Source organism: Triticum urartu, chromosome 6A, assembly GCF_056163025.1.
Source record: "Triticum urartu cultivar PI428250 chromosome 6A, HENAU_Tu73, whole genome shotgun sequence".
NCBI classification, from domain to species: Eukaryota; Viridiplantae; Streptophyta; class Magnoliopsida; order Poales; family Poaceae; genus Triticum; species Triticum urartu.
The window spans coordinates 14,396,654-14,417,959 of NC_141878.1; the positions used below are offsets into that span (position 1 = coordinate 14,396,654).

General features: G+C 46.2%; 1 protein-coding gene across 1 annotated transcript; it reads right to left on the reverse strand.

Annotated features, from left to right (window-relative positions):
* Positions 1-19,082: 19,082 nt before the first annotated feature.
* LOC125515742 (bisdemethoxycurcumin synthase-like) lies at positions 19,083-20,821 on the reverse strand. The gene is made up of 2 exons (XM_087527701.1): positions 20,508-20,821; positions 19,083-20,392 (listed from the first exon to the last, which is right to left on the reverse strand). The coding sequence occupies exons 1-2, from the start codon at positions 20,722-20,724 to the stop codon at positions 19,386-19,388; spliced, it is 1,224 nt and encodes a 407-aa protein (XP_087383827.1). The 5' UTR covers positions 20,725-20,821; the 3' UTR covers positions 19,083-19,385.
* Positions 20,822-21,306: the final 485 nt, after the last annotated feature.

Below are 21,306 nucleotides of genomic sequence, written 5' to 3' on the forward strand. Positions count from 1 at the left end.
ATTAACTTCAACTCCTGGAACATCTCATATGGTCCATGACGTTCAAAACGTCTTTGAAGTCCCGATTCTAAGCCGTTAAGCATGGTGCACTTAAACTATCAAGTAGTCATCATATTGAGCTAGCCAAACGTTCATAACGTCTGTATCTGCTCCTGCGATAGGTCTGTCACCTAGCGGTGCATCAAGGACATAATTCTTCTGTGCAGCAATGAGGATAAACCTCGGATCACGGATCCAATCCGCATCATTGCTACTAACATCTTTCAACACAATTTTCTCTAGGAACATATCAAAACATATGAAAGCAACAACGCGAGCTATTGATCTAAAACATAGATATGCTAATACTACCAGGACTAAGTTCATGATAAATTAAAGTTCAATTAATCATATTACTTAAGAACCCCCACTTAGAAAGACATCCCTCTAATCTTCTAAGTGATCACGTGATCCAAATCAACTAAACCATAACCGATCATCACGTGAGATGCAATAGTTTTCAATGGTGAACATCGTTATGTTGATCATATCTACTATATGATTCACGCTCGACCTTTCGGTCTCCGTGTTCCGAGGCCATATCTGCATATGCTAGGCTCGTCAAGTTTAACCTGAGTATTCTGCGTGTGCAAAACTGGCTTGCACCCGTTGTAGATGGACGTAGAGCTTATCACACCCGATCATCACGTGGTGTCTGGGCACGGCGAACTTTGGCAACGGTGCATACTCAGGGAGAACACTTCTTGATAATTTAGTGAGAGATCATCTTATAATGCTACCGTCAATCAAAGCAAGATAAGATGCATAAAAGATAAACATCACATGCAATCAATATAAGTGATATGATATGGCCATCATCATCTTGTGCTTGTGATCTCCATCTTCGAAGCACCGTCGTGATCACCATCATCACCGGCGCGACACCTTGATCTCCATCGTAGCATCGTTGTCGTCTCGCCAATCTTATGCTTCCACGACTATCACTACTACTTAGTAATAAAGTAAAGCATTACATCGCGATTGCATTGCATACAATAAAACGACAACCATAAGGCTCCTGCCAGTTGCCGATAACTCGGTTACAAAACATGATCATCTCATACAATAAAATTCAGCATCATGTCTTGACCATATCACATCACAACATGCCCTGCAAAAACAAGTTAGACGTCCTCTACTTTGTTGTTGCAAGTTTAACGTGGCTGCTACGGGCTTAAGCAAGAACCAATCTCACCTACGCATCAAAACCACAACGATAGTTTGTCAAATAGACTCCGTTTTAACCTTTGCAAGGACCGGGCGTAGCCATACTTGGTTCAACTAAAGTTGGAGAGACAGTCGCCCGCAAGCCATCTGTGTGCAAAGCACGTCGAGGGAACCGGTCTCGCGTAAGCGTACGCGTAAGGTTGGTCCGGGTCGTCTCGTCCAACAATGCCGCCGAACCAAAGTATGACATGCTGGTAGGCAGTATGACTTATATCGCCCACAACTCACTTGTGTTCTACTCGTGCATATAACATCAACATAAATAAACTAGGCTCGGATGCCACTGTTGGGTTTCGTAGTAATTTCAAAAATTTCCTATGCACACGCAAGATCATGTGATGCATAGCAACGAGAGGGGAGAGTGTTGTCTACGTACCCAACGCAGACCGACTGCGGAAGCGCTGACACGACGTAGAGGAAGTAGTCGTACGTCTTCATGATCCAACCGATCAAGCGCCGAAACTACGGCACCTCCGAGTTCTAGCACACGTTCAGCTCGATGACGATCCCCGGGCTCCGATCCAGCAAAGCGTCGGGGAGGAGTTCCGTCAGCACGACGGTGTGGTGACGATCTTGATGTACTACAGCAGCAGGGCTTCGCCTAAACTCCGCTACAGTATTATCGAGGAATATGGTGGCTGGGGGCACCGCACACGGCTAAGGAATAGATCACGTGGATCAACTTGTTGTGTCTTTGGTGCTAGACCTGCCCCTCTATTTATATGTTGAGCCCCAAGGTCGAAACTTGGAGCAAAAGCCTCCTCAAAGTCGGTTTTGCCCGAAAGGCAAGAGTCCCACTCGGACTCCAGGACCAAACGCCACAATCCTTGGCGTCTGGCCCAGACGCCATGGGCCTCGGCGTCTGGCCCAGGGCCAGACGCCAGGGTCTCCGGCGTTTGGCCCCCTGGCCTCCGCAAAACTCCTTGGCCTAACCATATCATCCAATATATGAATCTTTACGTCTCGACCATTTTGAGACTCCACGTCATGTCCCCGATCTGATCCGGGACTCCGAACTCCTTCGGTACATCAAAACATGTAAACTCATAATATAACTGTCATCGTAACCTTAAGCGTGCGGACCCTACGGGTTCGAGAACAATGTAGACATGACCGAGACACGTCTCCGGTCAATAACCAATAGCGGGACCTGGATGCCCATATTGGCTCCTACATATTCTATGAAGATCTTTATCGGTCAGACCGCATAACAACATACGTTGTTCCCTTTGTCATCGGTATGTTACTTGCCCGAGATTCGATCGTCGGTATCCAATACCTAGTTTAATCTCGTTACCGGCAAGTCTCTTTACTCGTTCTGTAATACATCATCTCGCAACTAACTCATTAGTTGCAATGCTTGCAAGGCTTATGTGATGTGCATTACCGAGAGGGCCCAGAGATACCTCTCCGACAATCGGAGTGACAAAACCTAATCTCGAAATACGCCAACCCAACATGTACCTTTGGAGACACCTGTAGTACTCCTTTATAATCACCCAGTTACGTTGTGACGTTTGGTAGTACCCAAAGTGTTCCTCCGGTAAACGGGAATTGCATAATCTCATAGTTATAGGAACATGTATAAGTCATGAAGAAAACAATAGCAACATACTAAACGATCGGGTGCTAAGCTAATGGAATGGGTCATGTCAATCAGATCATTCTCTTAATGATGTGATCCCGTTAATCAAATAACAACTCATTGTTCATGGTTAGGAAACATAACCATCTTTGATTAACGAGCTAGTCAAGTAGAGGCATACTAGTGACACTCTGGTTGTCTATGTATTCACACATGTATTATGTTTCCGGTTAATACAATTCTAGCATGAATAATAAACATTCATCATGAAATAAGGAAATAAATAATAACTTTGTTATTGCATGTAGGGCATATTTCCTTCAAAATCGTACCAAGGCTAAGGAGTGATGTGGCGCAATGTCTTGTCAGTTTCGAGCTGGTGTTCCCACCATCCTTCTTCAATATCATGATGCACGTCCTAGTTCATCTAGTCGACGAGATTGTCATCCTGGGGCCCGTATTTCTACACAATATGTTCCCCTTTGAGAGGTTCATGGGAGTCCTAAAGAAATATGTCCGTAACCGCGCTAGGCCAGAAGGAAGCATCTCCATGGGCCATCAAACAGAGGATGTTATCGGGTTTTGTGTTGACTTCATTCCTGGCCTTAACAAGATAGGTCTCCCTAAATCGCGGTATGAGGGGAGACTGACTGGAAAAGGCACTGTTGGAAGAGACTCAATAATATGCAGGGACGGATATTCTTGGTCTCAAGCACACTACACAGTTCTACAGAACTCTACCTTGGTGACCCCGTATGTCGATGAACACAAGAACAGTCTGCGCTCGAAACACCTGGAGCAGTGCGACGACTTGATTACATGTGAACACATCAAGACTTTCAGCAGTTGGTTGGAAACACGTCTCAGAGGTGACAACACTGTTTGTGATGAGTTGTACTTGTTGTCCAGGGGACCATCTTTGACTGTATTGACTTACAAAGGATACGAGATAAATGGGAATACATTTTACACGATCGCCCAAGATCAAAAGAGCACCAACCAAAACAGCGGTGTCCGCTTTGATGCAGCAACCGAGAGCGGAAAGGATACATATTATGGTTACATAGTGGACATATGGGAACTTGACTACAGACCTGATTTTAAGGTCCCTTTGTTTAAGTGCAAATGGGTCAATCTGTTAGGCGGCGGGGTACAGATAGACCCACAATACGGAATGACAACAGTGGATCTGAAAAATCTTGGGTACACTGACGAACCGTTCGTCCTAGCCAATGATGTGGCACAGGTTATCTATGTGAAGGACATGTCTACCAAACCGAGAAAAAGAAAAGATAAGGAAGCAAATACATCATACGATGAGCCAAAGCGCCACATAGTTCTTTCAGGAAAAAGGGACATCCTGGGAGTGGACGGCAAGACAGACATGTCTAAAGATTATGAAAAGTTTCATGAAATTCCTCCCTTCAATGTCAAGGCTGACCCAAGCATCCTGATAAACAATGAAGATTATCCACGGTTACGGCGCAATAAGCAAATGACACAAGCGAAGAAAAAGTGAAGACTTTCTCCCGCAACTATTATGATGATACCATGCCAACTTTGTAACACACGAACATGCTACCATTGTCCGTTTTGTACATGCACATGCTATGTGGGTGAAATTATGATACCATCCCAACTTTCAACTTTTTCAGAGTTCATTTGAAATGCTTTCATGTCTTATGGTTCGCCCCTGGCCCATGACCATTAGTCCCAGTTTGTGTGACAAACCGGGACTAAAGGGTTGGTCCTCGTTGCGGGCAGAGTTTAGTCCCACCTCGCCAACCGAAGGGGGCTCACACCGGTTTATAAGCCCTTCCCTCTCTGCCTTGTTGAGCTCCTCTCGAAGTGAAAATAGATGCCCTAATAGAGAAAAGTTTAACCTAAATTCATAGTGACTTTCTCTGAAATTCATAGAAATTTACTAGGAATTTAGGTTGAATTTTCTCTATAAGCGCATCTATTCTCATTTTTTTAGTAAGTTAATCACAAACTTGTGATTCAAACAATTTTCAAAGAATTCAAATTTTAAATATTCAAATTTGAAAACTAATGGAACTAACATAAAGTTTATAATTTTTCTAAAACTAATGGCACTAACAGAAAGTTTATAATTTTGCTAACCTAAAAGCAAACAGAATTAAAAATTAAAGCAAAAAACTAAAGAAAATAAATAATGCAAAAAACAAATCAAAAAAACAGGAAAAAACTATTTTTATAGTAAAGTTAATCACAAAATAAAATAAATAAAGCAACAAAGAAAACAAAAAAACTAAAAAAGTGTTTTCAAATTTGAAAACTAATGGCACTAACAAAAAGTTTGTAATTTTTCTAAAACTAATGGCACTAACAGAAAGTTTATAATTTTGCTAACCTAAAAGCAAATAGAATTAAAAATTAAAGCAAAAAACAAAAGAAAATAAATTATGATACCATCCCAACTTTCAACCTTTTCAGAGTTGATTTTAAATGCTTTCCAATTTCAGGGTCATTTAGCTCAAAGAATGAATTAATAACAAACAGAATGAACTACAAAACTTTTATGAAAATAAAAACAATCAATTAAAATATTATGTTATGATCAACTCAAATAAAACTATAATATTCTTCAATAGCAAAAAGAATATAATTATTGTGACCTAAAATCAAACTATAAGTATTTAATTGTAAGTATAAATAAAAAATAAATAGCAAAAAAGAAAAAAAATTCTATTTTTATAGTAAAGTTATTCATAAACTAGTGATTCACACAAATTAAAAAAAAACAAATTTAAACTATTCAAAATTTTAAAACTAATGGCACTAACAGAAAGTTTATAATTTTTGTGACCTAAAATCAAAAAGAAATCACTAAAAAACTATAAGTATTTAGTTGTAAGTATAAATAAAAAATAAATAGAAAAAAAATCTATTTTTATAGTAAAGTTATTCATAAACTAGTGATTCACACAAATTTTTAAAAATTCAAATTTAAATTATTCAAAATTTAAAACTAATGGCACTAACAGAAAGTTTATAATTTTTGTGACCTAAAAGAAAAAAGAAATCACTAAAAAACTGTAACTATTTAGTTTTAAGTAGAAATAAAAAAAATAAAAAACCAAAAAAAATGTAGAAATAAAAAAGAAAAACCAAAAAAATGCCACCTACTGGGCCTCCACGGCCTGAATACGACTAGAAACCCTACATGGGCCAGGATTCAGGCCCGCAGAAGGCCCAATAGGCCCACAGGCAGTAGCAAGTTTAGGCCCGAAAGCCTGCATAAGAGAGGAGCTCGAATGGGGAGGCACACCAGCGCTTATAAACAAGTGCCGGCGCCCTTCAGCTAGCGAGGTGGGACTAAACTTTTGGGTGCGGGGCAGCACAAGGCCATTGGTCCCGGTTGGTGGCACCAACCGGGACTAAAGGGGGCATTGGTCCCGGTTCGTGGCACCAACCATGACCAATGCCCCCCTTTAGTCCCGGTTGGTGCCACCAACCGGGACCAAAGGCCGCCGCTTCCCGCCCTTTGGGCTGCTGAAAATTGGCCTTTGGTCCCGGTTGGTGGCACCAACCGGGACTAAAGGGGGCATTGGTCCCGGTTTGTGCCACGAACCGGGACCAATGCTCTTGCTATATATACAACACTTGTCAAAAATTTCATTCAGTTCCTCATCGTCGTCGCCCGCACACGTCGTCGCAGCCCCCGTCGTCGCCCGCGCCCTGCGCCGCCCCGTCGTCGCCCGCGCCGCCCCCGCCGTCGCCCGTGCCCCGCGCTGCCCCGAGCCCGCCGTCCTCGTCGCCCCTGCCCCGTCGCCGCCAGGCGCTGCCCCGTCGTCGCCCGCGCCGCCCCGACGTGTCGCTGCCCCCGCCGTCACCCGCGCCCCGCGCCGCCCCGAGCCCGCCGCCGCCGTCGCCCTCGCCGGCCGCCCCCGTTGTGAGCCGACGCCGTCGAAGCTCTGTTTTTTATATATGGTTTTTCATATATGTATTAATTTTTTTGTTTATAGCTATATGATGAATGGGTGTGGCTATATATGTATGTATGAATATAATGTTCATAGCATTTTTTGTTTATATATGTTTTTTCATATATGTATTAATTTTTTATTTAGTTTGTTAGTAGATATCGATTTTAGGTTAGTGCATTTTAATTAGGTTAGTGTAGAGGAAAAAGTAAAATAAGGAAAAGGAAGAAAAGAGGAAGAAGGAAGAAGGAAGAAGAAGAAGAAGAAGAAAAGGAAGGAGTGGAAAAAGGAAACGAGGGGGGTGATAGATGATGATGAGGGGTCGAGAGTGGGACGAGAGGTCGAGAGGTGTCGAGGGGAGAAAAAAAATGTTATCAGGGACGAGGGTCGTCGAGGGGTCGAGAGAGGGACGAGGGGTCGAGAGAACTAAATAAAAAGAAGAAGAGGAGAGGAAGAAGAGGAGAAATAAATAAGAAGAAGAAAAAAGAAGAAAAAGAAGAGGAGAAGAAGAAAGGAATAGTGGAGAATAAGAAAAATAGAATATATTCTATTTTTTCTTCTTCTCCTCTATTTTCTTATTCCTCTTCTTCTTCTTCTTCTTCTTAATTTTTATCGGGAACGAGGGTGTCGAGGATCGCCGAGGGGTCGAGGGTCGGGAACTAGGGTAGATGGTCAAGGGTCGTTAAGGGGTCAAGGGTCGAGGGTTTCAGGGTCGAGGGTTCGAGGGTTCTATAGGGTTGAGGGTCGAGGGTTCTAGCAGGGTCGTCTAGGGGTCGAGGGTTCCAGGGTCGTCGAGGGTTCGAGGGGTCGAGGATCGCCGAGGGGTCGAGAGAGGTTTCCTAGTGTCAAAGTATTGAAGAAATCCATGCCTTCATCATTAGCCGGAAGTAACCATGGCATGTTGGTACGAAGTTCTGCAAAGTTGTTCTGGAATGGAGTCCCGGATAGAATAATCCGCCTTTTGGTACGAATTCAGCAAAGGCCTTCCAAATAGCGATATTCGGAAGGCTCTTGCTGAACTTTGTACCAAAAAGCGAATTATCCTATCTGGGACTCCGTTCCAGAACAACTTTGAAGAGCTTCGTATCATCATGCACATGTTACTTTCGCCTAATGATGAAGACATGGTTTTGTTGAATCCTTTGACACTAGGCAACCTCCCGACCCCTCGGCGATCCTCTCGAACATGAGAGGAAGAAGAGGGTCGTCTAGGGGTCGAGGGTTCCAGGGTCGTCGAGGGTTCGAGGGGTCGAGGATCGCCGAGGGGTCGAGAGAGGTTTCCTAGTGTCAAAGTATTGAAGAAATCCATGCCTTCATCATTAGCCGGAAGTAACCAGGGCATGTTGGTACGAAGTTCTGCAAAGTTGTTCTGGAATGGAGTCCCGGATAGAATAATCCGCCTTTTGGTACGAATTCAGCAAAGGCCTTCCAAATAGCGATATTCGGAAGGCTCTTTCTGAACTTTGTACCGAAAAGCGAATTATCCTATCTGGGACTCTGTTCCAGAACAACTTTGAAGAGCTTCGTACCATCATGCACATGTTACTTTCGCCTAATGATGAAGACATGGTTTTGTTGAATCCTTTGACACTAGGCAACCTCCCGACCCCTCGGCGATCCTCTCGAACATGAGAGGAAGAAGAGGATAAAAAAAGAAGAGGAAGAAGAAAAAAAAGAGGAGAAGAAAGAATAGAGGAGTTCTTCTCCTCTATTCTTTCTTCTCCTATTTTTCTTCTTCTTCTTCTTCCTCTTTTTTTTATCGGGAACGAGGGTCGTCGAGGGACATAGATGTAGTGTCGTCGTTGTCGATATATACCCCCTCCCGATAGCTTACTATGATTAGGTAGCTAGTTCTACGATTGGCACTAATATATCCATCTGTCATGTTTGAATAATAATTGCCATGTTGTAAATATTTGTAGAAACTATGGACACCGCCCTAGACGAAGCAAAAGAAGCATTGTTGAGGGACATAATCGCAGAAGGAAGTGATGCCATCTCGTTATTTCTCAACGAAACCGATGGTCTGGAAGGAGAGGGTGAACAAGCTGGCTACGGTGACCTAATGCCGGTGCAAGAAGAAGAACATGAGGACGGCTCCGGTGACCCAATGCCGGTGCAAGAAGGAGACCGTGATGACGGCTCCGGTGACCGAACCGAGTCCGGCCAGGTATATATATTAGTTAAGCCTATGCTGACTAGCTGATTGATGCATTCATTGTTTTGGTATGTACACATATTAATTAAGTCTTTGTTCTTTTTTCTAGCCCTCCGGATCGAGCACAACTTCGGTAAAGAGACGAGGCCCGAAGAAAAAGTTGAGCTCGGATGAAAAGTTTGAGATCATAGCAATCGCGCCCGACGGCCAACCTATTGAACCCCTCAGGACAAAGAGCGCATTTGTTGCTCAGTGCAGGGTTCTGGTTAGGGACAAGATCCCGATAAGCATCCAGCAATGATTTAAGCCGGCTACAGAAGACCCTGAGGTGTCTTATGTCAATGATATGCAGAAAAATGATCTTTGGACTGAGCTGAAGTCAAATTTCACCCTACCGCCAGAGGATAATCCAGAGAACCCAGTTAAAGAGAAATTAATCAAGTCTTTTGCTCTGAAGAGGATGGCAGAACTATTCAGGAGGTGGAAGAAAGAGCTGAATAAGTTTGTCGAAAATAATGAGACACCAGAATTCAAGGGCAGATATGAGAAGATCAGAGATCACTGGCCCGCATTTGTGGCCCACAAGACATCGGAAAAGAGTAAGAAGATGTCAGCGACAAACAAGCAAAATGCTGCGAAGAAGAAGCTTCACCATCGTACGGGGTCAGGTGGCTACCTCGTAGCCCGGCCTAAGTGGTCCAAGACTGAGAATGATTTGGTTCATAAAGGGATCGAACGATCGACAATTAACTGGCCAGACCGTTGCCGGACTTGGTTCTTCGGGGCTGGCGGAACCTTGGACCCTGTAACAGGGAAGTGCATTTGGACGAACGATCAAATGGACATACCAGTCAGTAAGCTTAAGCAGTATATCGAAGCAGCGCAGGAAGGGACGTTCTTTCCAGACAGAGAGAACGATGAGCTCACAATGGCCCTCGGGAATCCTGAGCACCCTGGACGGACACGAGGCACGCCAGGCTCCATTCCATGGAAGGTTGGGTTTCCGGACGCAGGCGGTTACAAATCCCATGAGAGGAGGAAAAAAGTGCAGCAGACCCAAATGCAGGCGCTGCAAGCAAGGGTAGACGCGATAGAGGAACGAGAAGCAAATCGCAGCAAACGTATTGCCGAAGCCTCCCCCGAAGCTACCCCGCCATCTCAGCGCAGAAGCAGCGTGGCTTCCACCGAGCTGCTTCAGCCGGAGCATGCCTTGACGGCTCCTGCCAGCTATCCCGTGGATGCTATCACGGAGTCTCAAAATTGCCACCTTATGACGCAATGGATGAATTTGAAGGTCAAGGCGCCTGTTGGCTCTGTTTATCCTACTGAACCCGGCGCAACTTTTCACTGCCGGCCGATTCCAGAAGGATATGCTAGGGTGATGGTGGATGAAATAACGGAGGGATTTGAGGACCTCCAGCTTGACCACCCTACCGGTGAAGGGGAGACTCGGCTGGGGTCTGCTCTGAAGACTCCATGCCTATGGCGGAAGGAGCTCATCAACCTTCCGAACTGGACGCCTCCGCCTCCTCCTCCTCCTCCGGCGAGTCAGGGCACTCCGCCTCCTCCACCGCCTCCTCCTCCGGCGAGTGACGATCAGGGCCCTCGGCCGGCTCCTTCTCCGGCGCGTGGCGGCACTCCGCCTCCTTCTCCGCCTGCGCCGACGCGCCCGAGCAGCCAACCTCCTCCTTCTCCGCCTCGTCAGCAAGGGCGGAAGAGACCTGCCGCCGCTCCAGCTACTCCGGCGCGTCGTAGTCCTTCTCCTCCGCCTCGTAAGCAAGTAAAGAAGACAACCGCTCCGTCTTCTCGGTCGGCGTCTAGCAGTACAACCAGAGGCGGGAGGACATACAGATTCGGTCCTTCTCTGAAGACTCCAGAGAAGTTACCATACGAGAGGACCCCGGAGGAGAACGCGAAGATCGCGCGAACCAAAGTGGATGACTGGTTTCAAGGGTTGACAGCAAAGAGACATCCACCTCCGGAGGAGAAGGTAGATCCGGTGAAAGTGAAGCGCACTCTGGCTTCCCTGGCAAAACCACCCAAGTCTCCGCCGAAAGGCAACTATGAGCGCATTATTGCAAAGACATGGGCCGAAGCGGAGCGGTCGGGAAGTACAGTCAGTGATCAAAGGCTGAAAGAACGACGAGCAGCTGGGAAGCAAATTGCCCAGCTCGGCGAACAAGCGAAGCAATCGTGCCCCCCCTCAAGGTGCCTAGCGACATCGTCGATCCGAGGATGGTGCCCGGTTATGGCAATGTTGACGATTACCTGCCCGACGATGTACATTATGATACCATGGAGGTGCAGATACACAGATACGAGTACGGGAAGCCTCTCGTCAAAGATGAAAAATCTTTAACAACGATGATGCGAAGATTACATGATTGGTACTTGAAAATCTGCAGAGAGTCTGGGGCGAGGAGTACTTTGTATGCGAGAGTTAAACCGGAGCATGACCTCGTTGGAATTGAACTGTTGCCTATTCCATTTGAGGAGTTCTATCAGTTTTTCAATCAATTGGCCCTCGATAAAACAACGATCACCTGCTACTGTCTGTAAGTACTACTACTTCTGTCATTAAGTCTCTCTATATAGCTCATCTCTTTCATTGCATGTATTTATAATTATCCTCACTATATTATGCAGAATGAAGATCGCCGAATTGAAGAAAAGACAAATCGGTGATATTGGGTTCGTTAACACATATCTCATAGATGCAACTGAGGTTGAACATCGTCCCAGAGATACCGAGGCCAACTTGCTACGATCATTAAAAAAAATGAAAACAAAGATATAATACTCTTTCCTTACAACTTCAAGTGAGTGTTACTGTCTTGTGCATATTCGGTTTCCCTTATATATTAGTCTAGGTTATAGTAATGTAATTGATGAGTTATGCATGCGTGTGCAGTTTCCACTATATTCTCCTAGAGATTAGGCTTGAGCAGGGAGTAGTAACCATCTTGGACTCTAAACGAAAAGATCCCCAGGAGTATGCAGACATGACTGAAATCCTCAAGAAGTAAGTTAAATCGATCATTATGCACCATATCAGCAACTTTGTTCATTTCCTGATATCAAGTAATTGTTTTCTTTGTTCGGCAGGGTTTGGAGAAAATTCGCCAGAAAAGTTCCGGGACTGCCGAAGGAGCTGGAATTTAGACACCCGAAAGTAAGTACTATAGTACCATGTTCCGCGCATCTCCTAGTGATTCAAGCGCTAGTTTCATCAATACCATTTAGCATTCTTGCTTATCAGTTTGATTGACCTCTATTTCTTGTAAAGTGGTTGTGGCAGGAACAAGGGAATGATTTCTGTGGATACTACGTCTGCGAGTCCATCCGCCACACGACCTGTGAGCGGGGCGGGTACTCTGACGAACAATATGAAGTATGTAAATAACAACATTCACAATTTTATTTTATTACCATCATTTGTATTGAGTTTCATTCATTCATATATATATATGTATTGACCCCCTTCTTCAAATTAGATGTTTCGGAAGCGGGATGAACTCCTAGCACCAGCTCGCATGCGAGCAATTCAAGAGGAATTGGCGGCATTCTTTCTTGACCAAGTGATCGCTGAAGACGGAGAATACTATGTGGACCATGAGTCCGTATGATTATATTTGTAAGAGATAATTATTGTATATATGTAGCCGGTAGTGTCGGATAGATATACAAGAACTTGTTGTTCGACCAATCTCTCGGAGAAGGAGAGGTGGTCGATATCACTTCTCTCTGTATGCATATATGTTCATGACGATCTTCTCTTTCCTTCGTTTGCTTACTAGCTAACTAGCATGTCTAGTCCTCTCTATACGTATGTATAGTACGTAGCGTCGACCAAGCACGGACGTAAGAGAGGACACTTCTCTCTATTAATTATAGCTAGCTAACACAATATATGAAACACCTAAATTAACCCCCCAAAACCCCCAACCCCCCCCCCCTTTGAAAAAAAAAACCCCAGCCACAGAAATGCTGACGCGTGGATGCCTATTGGTCCCGGTTGGTGCCACCAACCGGAATCAAAGGGTCTCCTGACTGGACTCTGCGCACTGCCCACGTGGAGGCCCATCAGTCCCGGTTCTGGATTGAACCGGGACTAAAGGGTCGGGGCATTAGTACCGACACTTCAGTCCCGGTTCAGGAACCGGGACTATAGGCCCTTTTGCTACCAGTGAACTATGGTCTCATTCACCTCAGCTGATGCCATCCTCCCGTTTGTTTTTCTTTTTGGGCTAGCCTAATGCGTTTTCTTGTCTTTTCTTAGCCTAGTAACTTTTCATGTTGTGCGGCAAGAGGCTTGAGCAGAACCACTAGCGTTATTGCGATGCTGGATAGGAGCAGAACTACTAGTTGTTGTAGCAACGATGAAGCTAGGTGAAAACTTGTAAGAAAAAAAATAATTTTTGAATAATTAACACCACAAACTAATTAACCATGACTTTTTTTCAATTCCCTTTTGTTCCATTCGCTATAATGCGTTGGCAAAAATGGCGCCGCAAGTATAATAATAGAGTATGTCAATTTCCTGTTGCTCCATTTCCATATAAACCATGTGATTTTTTATTTTGAAAATCGTTTGCCGATTTTGAAATGTTCGCGTACTTGAAAAATATTTGTCAAATACGAAAAATGTTCGTGAATGTTAAAAAATGATCATGAATTAAAAAAAAGTTGGTGAACTTTAAAAATCATAAATGTTACAAAAAAATCAAAACTTTTAAAAATAATGAATTTGGGGGGATAATCACAAGTTGGAACCCATCTAGAAAAACATGCAGTCGCGACCCCGCCTTAAAAACATGCAGTTGCGCCCCCACCTTGAAAGCATGCAGTTGCAGCCCCTCTTGAAAAACATGCAGTTGTGACCCCGTCTTAAAAAAATGCAGTTTCGACCCCTCTTGAAAACATGCAGTTGCGACCCCCTTTCGAAAACATGCAGTTGCGACCCCTCTTGAGAAACATGACCTTAAAAACATGTAGTTGCGACCTACCTTGAAAACATGCAGTTGCGGCCCTTCTTGGAAAACTTGCAGTTGCGACCCCATCTTAAAAACATGCAATTATAACCCCTCTTGAAACATGCCGTTGTGACCCCGTCTTTTGCTATACACACGACGTTTTTGGAACGATGCATGAACGATGCTCCACATCCAGCCATTCAATCATAGAATAAAGTGCTTTACATCCATCTGATTGTGAATCGTGCATGCATCGTGCGTGGAGTGTCGTCTGTCTAGTATTTTCGTAAAAACATTCAGTTGCGACCCCTCTTGAAAACATGCATTTGCGACCCACCTTAAAAAACATGCAGTTTCGACCAGCCTTGAAAAACATGCAATTGTGACTCCCTCTTGAAAATATGCAGTTGCGACCTCGCCTTAAAAACATGTAGTTGCGACTTACCTTGAAAATATGTAGTTGTGGCCCCTCTTGGAAAACATGCAGTTGCGACCCCATCTTCAAAATATACACTTGCGACCCCTCTTAAAAACATGCGGTTGTGGCGTTATTTTGAAAATATACAGTTGTGACCCACCCTAAAAACATGCGATTGCGGTCCCTCTTGAAAACATGCAGTTGTGGCCTCGTTTTGAAAACATGCAGTTACGACCCACCTTAAAAACACGCGGTTGCGGTCCCTCTTGAAAATATGCAGTTGCGACCCACCTTTCAAATATGCAGTTGCGGCTTCTCTTGAAAAACATGCATGTGCGACGTTGCCTTAAAAACATGCAGTTGCAGTCATGTTATAACACTTGCAGTTGCATGTCTAATGGTGGACATGCAAGTGGCCTCGATAACTCTTCCTCCAGACCACAGTCGCGACCCCTTTTTTTTCAATCTCACCTTCACTATTGTGTTGACACGGTGAATTTAAAAATTGAAAATTATAAGAGATAAATTTGTAAAACTTAAACCTAAGCAATCATTTTGAAATTGTAAAAATTAATATTAAGCTAAAATAAAATAAATATACAAAAATTAAGAAAAGATAAAATAGTGAAACAATGTTCTACTATGTACAGTGAAATACGAAAAAGAATCTGAAAGAAAAAAAGCAACGACAAAGGCACAACACAACCAGCTCCCCGTCACCTGAGACAAACAGGCCCAACAGCCTAGCGTGTGCTGAGCCAAAAAAGAAAAAAAGATCAGATAACAGCCCGCCCCCCCCACGTATCTCTCCACAAAGCACGAATCTTGGATTGTTCCCCGATCGGACGGTCGTTCACGTGAATGAGCCTATAGATAAAACTCAGCTAGCTGAGTTCTAGCAAATCCGTGAATGAGCCCATAGATAAAACTCAGCTAGCTGAGTTCTAGCAAATCCGTTTCTCTAAAGTTAACCAAAGGGCTTCTTAAGCAAAACCAAAGCTGGTACAATAGAAAGATAACTGAACGTTGAATGACCAGTAAAAAGTAATTTCACATTGAAAATCATAGTAGTCGAAAAGCACGGCTCTCCTTCCTCATAGTGCCACCGGATGACCGGAGAAGCATACGAAGTGTTCCTATCCCCCTAGCGACAGCTAGGGTTACACCTTCTCTCCAAGCAACACATGCGAGCATGTGGATTCGCCTCCCCACTACCCGCCGCTTTGGCAGCCGGTGGCCGGGACCCGGGAGGAGAATTCCGGTGCCTTGGCTCCCGCTAGTAGTTTATATTAGGGGTTTTAGTCTTTACAGGGGTGGTGTTCGGAAGGATGGCGACACTTTTTCTTTGAGTTGGTCTCCCAAGCTCCGTTCCTCCTCAAATTCATCCACTTGGATGCAATCGACCGAGCTCCGACATACATTCACGCCTTCTTCTTTGGGGCGGCAAGGCCAGGTTTTTTGTCGTGCGCTTGTGCGACGGCAAGATATGGTGATAGACACTTTAGATGGATTCAATGGTTCAACGACCATGACTGGGACTCCAGGGAACTGGTCCTTAGAGGCACGTGCACGAAGACTTTCGGGTTGTCATCGACAAGATCACATCGGCTCCAGTAGGGGAGCAGTGACAGCAACGTGTCGGTGGCTTGTTCTGACGGTGGCAATGGTCGTTCGTTAGACTAGAGACCTTGATGCAATTTTTATTATGTTAGGCTGCTTTGTACTTCTCATGAAATTTAATAATAGATCCGGATGCTTTTTCACACAAAAAGAACATCATAACAATCTTCTTCTTCCTTTAAAAATTGCACTAAACCAATGTAAAGGAAAGGGACACCTACAACCGACCTCATCATATTTGGCTTTGAAGACTGCAATAGTCACTCGTCGCTTGATAGGAGTTGTATAAACCATCGAAGAAACATCAGTTGAAGCATCACCACACGTAGTACATGCTTGCATTCCAGCATCAACGTTCCAGAGAGTTGGAGAAATCATACCATTGCCTCTAACAAAATGGAAGATGTCGAAGTAGCCGCTCTAAAAGTCAGTGAATCACAATTCTGGATAAACACATCAATCGCAACTATCTGAAGAGAGTCACCATATCCGGCGACACAAACTGCCACAAGTTGTTTGCCGACATCAGACCAGACGTTGTCGAGGAAGGAAGAGCAATGAGAGACCTTAATCCAATAGGCCTTCACCGCTACAATCTCGTTGATGAACTAAGGAGAAAACAAATGGGTCTCCAGTCCTCGTGCTGCCGACGAGGTTGCTAGACGGAGGAGAGGGTGGCAATGCGGTGTGGATGAGACCTTAGGCGACGGCTTGGGTTGGGAACAAGAGGGTGCAAGACGACCTCTAAATATGTATCGAATATTAATATATCTATATCTATCTATACCTACTCATCAAGGGAGGTGATATTCTTGGTTTGTTCTGTCAAGCGTGTTTTGCAAAAAAAGTAACCTTTTCTATGTCCATGTCCTAACAACATATGCTTCGTCGCCCGGACCATGTGGGATTTGGAGTCCAAATCACCGATCACAATACATACCAGAAGAGACTAGGAAATCTCACACACGATTATAACCGTTGTTGCAGTATCGGGACAAACCAAACCCAACACAATGGTCGAGAAATCAGGGAACGAAGAGTCATGAGGGACATCTGCGACAGGATAGGCGACATGATGGGTGCGTGCCTTCGATCTAGACAAGCAGCTAGTCTTCCAAAGGACTCAATCTGCGGCCCGCCAAATGTCCACACAGACGACACATTGTAGAGCAAGGGAGAGTGGTCATGGACAACAACGAGTTCGTCGGGGCGCCGGGGAGGTTGATGAACCCGTCCAAGCTATCCGGCGTGTCAAGGAGCTTGAGACCACACTGACACCGCACGCAACCAGCCACTTCTACGGATGACAGAGTCAAATCCAGTAGATCTCGGGTAGCGGGTTGGCCGGCGGGGAGCAAGGTGGGCACGCGGACGTCGAGGTCCATGGTGACAGTGGCGAGGTCGAGCTCAGGATCGAAGGGAGCAGCACGAGGGGAGGGGGAAGATGGTCTAGGGTTTGTCCAGGGGGAGGGGATGACCTTATCCACGCAGGGCACCGTGGGATAGCCGCCACAACGGCATTATTGGCCAGGGAGGCGTGGATGGCCGCCACGGCCTCCCCTTGTTTCCTGTAGCATGGGGAGGGAGAGGAGGTGAGGTGGGTCGGGCCTCCCTGCCCACACATGGGGCTCCCTCACTCTTTCCGTTCCTTCTTTCTTTCCTTTTGTTTTCTTTTTATTTATTTATTTCTTTTGTGTTTTGCAAAATATTTAGCCAAAAGAAGTCTTTTGTAACTTATGGAGTTGTGCCACATAAATACTTTGCAATATTGAGCATTGCCATAAAAATGTTTTGAGGCAAGATAATTTCATTTAAATTTTATATAAATGAAAATAGATTAATGGGGCTGTTTTGGTCAATGTTTTAACTCCTAGTGGCGTTTTGGGAATTTAGGTGATGTTGTTTTCCTCAACATAATTACTTAGGAATTATTTGTAAAATTATGAACTATTTTGTTTGCATTTTTGAAGATGTAAATTTTTTTACTTGAATGAATTTGAGTTTGGTTTGAAACAAAGTGAGGATTAGCAACTTAATTATGATGACATGGCATCACTAGGGTGGGGATACTGTAGCATGATTCTCGGGGTGTTACAAATCCACCCTAGTGAGATACATGTTGGCTTCTTGTGGATCACACCACCCCCATGGACTACACCGCCCACTCCAGCCCCACCCATGTAGAGACATGGCCTTGAAGTCACTCACCTTCTCTGGTTTACCGCCCCCACATAGTTGAACTTGATCCTCCCGTCGTGACACATAGACGACCTGGGCACGCTTCATCTTCAACGCCTCCTCAGAGAGATGAGCACTTGCACACGATGATGCTGACACGACAACGACGACCAACTGACCGTGCTAACCTGCACGACTCCTTGACTCTAACTACCCGATGACGATCTTGACGACTTTCCGGGGCTGCACCACCGCTCCCGTCAACGAACCTCCATCCGCTGCCTTGCCGACGACAGCCCGTCGTCTACGGAAATCTCATTACTTAAGGTGGTGCATCATCCTTGCACAAGTTCACAATTTCGTCTGTACCTCCTCCTAACCACACCGCAGTCCGAGGAGTACAACGCCCGTAGGCAGCTAGACTATGACTAACTTTACTTTTGGTACGGCTAATAAGAGTAACTGAGATCTCCCTATCAACTTTTAACTTCTCCTGAAGTTCACTCACAATGGTCATGTGCCTCGACCGGTTCCATTCAGTGGCATTAATTTAGCATCACCGCTGCTTCCGAGCAGTCCAACTCCACCTGGATGGGGCAGGTCGTGCGCTCCAGTGCAAGCGCGAGGCCTTCTTTGCATGCCTCCAGTTCGGCATCAAGGGCATTATCACATGCAAAGAGCTGCCGGCATGCTGTGAAAATAATTTCACCATGCGCGCCCCGCAACACCATACCACACCCAGCAGTACGATTAGCAGTGACTTCATGGCCAGCCCCGAGGCGCTAGTAGGTCGCCACCTCGTGTTTTTTTTAGAGATTGACTAGTCATGTTTTAATGTGGAATACACCAAGCCATTGCTTTAACCGGAGTTGGAACATACCTTCATTTTTTGAGATTCAAGAATTATCTGTCCGCCACCTTCATAAACACGCGCATATAGCTAGAAAATATTAGGAAAAGAACTTTACAATTTATTACATCCAAGTAGCTAGTTTCTTTTTCTGAATCATATTACACCCAGCAGGTAGTACATATATAATTACTAGCTATAGCTAGTCGTATGGGACATGGACTGAAAGCTCAGTGGGACGTGGCCGTTTGCGGCCTTGATTTGATTTGAGTGACGTACGTGTCCATTTAGTTTGACACGTACGCGCACGCACAAATACGTACGTACGTATAATGGTACAATTAAGTAGGCTTGAGCTTTGAGAAGGATGACTGGAGGCCATCGGTGCACCTAGCGTGGACAGCGGAGCACCATGGTCTCGATTGTGACTCCGGGTCCGAAGGCCAGCATGGCGCCCCACTCCGGCAGCAGGCTCCGGCGCCGGCGCAGCTCGTCCAGCACGAAGACGATGGTGGCGCCGCTCATGTTGCCGTACTCGCGGAGCACGTGCCGGCTTGCCCCCAGCTTCTCCGGCTCCAGCTGGAGCACCTTGTCTATGTTGTCCAGGATCTGACGGCCACCTGGGTGCACCACCCAGAAGAGGTCGTTCCACTTCCCGTTCCCGGATAGTGGAGACAGGAGATGAGCACCGTCGTCGTCGTCGCCGTCGTCTCCTCCGCGGAACGCGTCGAGAAGGCAGCGCTCCACGTTCTGCCCGATGAGCGTGGGCACCTGGATGGCGAGGTGGAAGTCGACGCCGCTGCCGGAGACCTGCATGCCGAGCACGTGCTCGGTTTTGGGCACCGTGGTCTGCGTGGCGTGGACCATCTCGAAGATCGGGCTCTGCTCGCCATCGCCGAAGGGCCCGGCGCCGACGATGACCGCGCCGGCGCCGTCCCCGAAGATGGCGTGGCCGACGAGGTTGCCGCCGTCGGGCCCGCCGAAGCAGACGAGCGTGATCTCGGCGCAGGCCACGAGGACGCGCGCGCCGCGGTTGTTCTCGGCGAGCTCCCTGGCGAGGCCCAGCGCCCTGCCGCCGCCGTAGCAGCCGTGGAGGCTGAGGATGGTGCGGTTGACCGTGGGGCGGAGGCCGAGCAGCGTGGCGAGCCGCAGGTCGGCGCTCGGGGCGCCCCAGGCGGAGTAGGTGCTGAAGATGAGGTGGGTGATCTCGCTCGCCGGGCGGCCCCACTCGGCGATGGCCTTGGCCGCCGCGCACTGCGCCAGCTTCGGCACGGCGTCGACGGTCATGGCGAGGCGGTTGTCCAGCGATGGCGCGTCGTGGTCGTACAGCTCCGGGTGCGCCGCCAGCGTCTCCTCCGTCAGGTGGAAGTGGCGCTTGTCGATGCCCGTCTTCTCGCCTGCAATCATAAATTAGTAAAAATATTAGTACTAGCAGTAGCAGGAAAAAACATGCATGCATGCATGCAAATTGTACTGTAGTTAACGTGGTAAACATAGTAGTAGTAGTAGTACAGATTCTGGTTAGCTTCTGCTGGAGCTCAGTGAGGTGGTCGCTCTTGGTGACGCGGAAGAGGTTCTCGGCGAAGACGTTCTGGGGCACCTCGACGCCGGTGGGGTTCGCCGTGCCGATGCCGAGCATGGCCGCGGGGCCTTCGGCGTGCTGCCGCCGCGCCACCGCGGTACTGCCGTGCCCGATGCCGTTGCCGTCGGTGGTTCCGATGCTTCCCATGGCCGATCTTTCTAAAGGAGTACTTGTTTGCTGGGCAGGGGTCACTTAGTCACTAGCTTTGTGAAGCTTCAATGGCATGCAGCAGCTTGGTCTAATGGGGTATGTGCTGGGCTCAGGATTTATAGTCTGTTTGAGTGGCTGCCCTGGCATTAATTATCGGTCCCTCAGACGCAGCTTCGGACGCAGCCTCCGATGCAGCTTTCCTCGGACAAAAAAATGGGTAAACCTCAACTCCATTTGGCTTTCACCAATCCCATGCATGGAATTGGGAGGTGATGCGAATGGCTTAAAATTAAATCATTTGAATTTCTGTTCCAGGGAGGTAGTAATATATCCACAATGGATGGGGGCATTCCTCGCATAGTTAAAAGAATCTGCCAATGACATGGAAGATGCAAGGTTGAACCAATTTGCTAGTGGTAAATCAAAAAGAGCTTGATTGTGCCAAGAAGGGCATGTCATTGTTTTTTATTGAAATGGAAGGATAAACCTCCTGGACCATGCATGGTTATCGATACATTTAACCCATCACTCGGTCACTGTTACTCCCTCTGTCCAAATATATAGGGCCTATAATCCGTT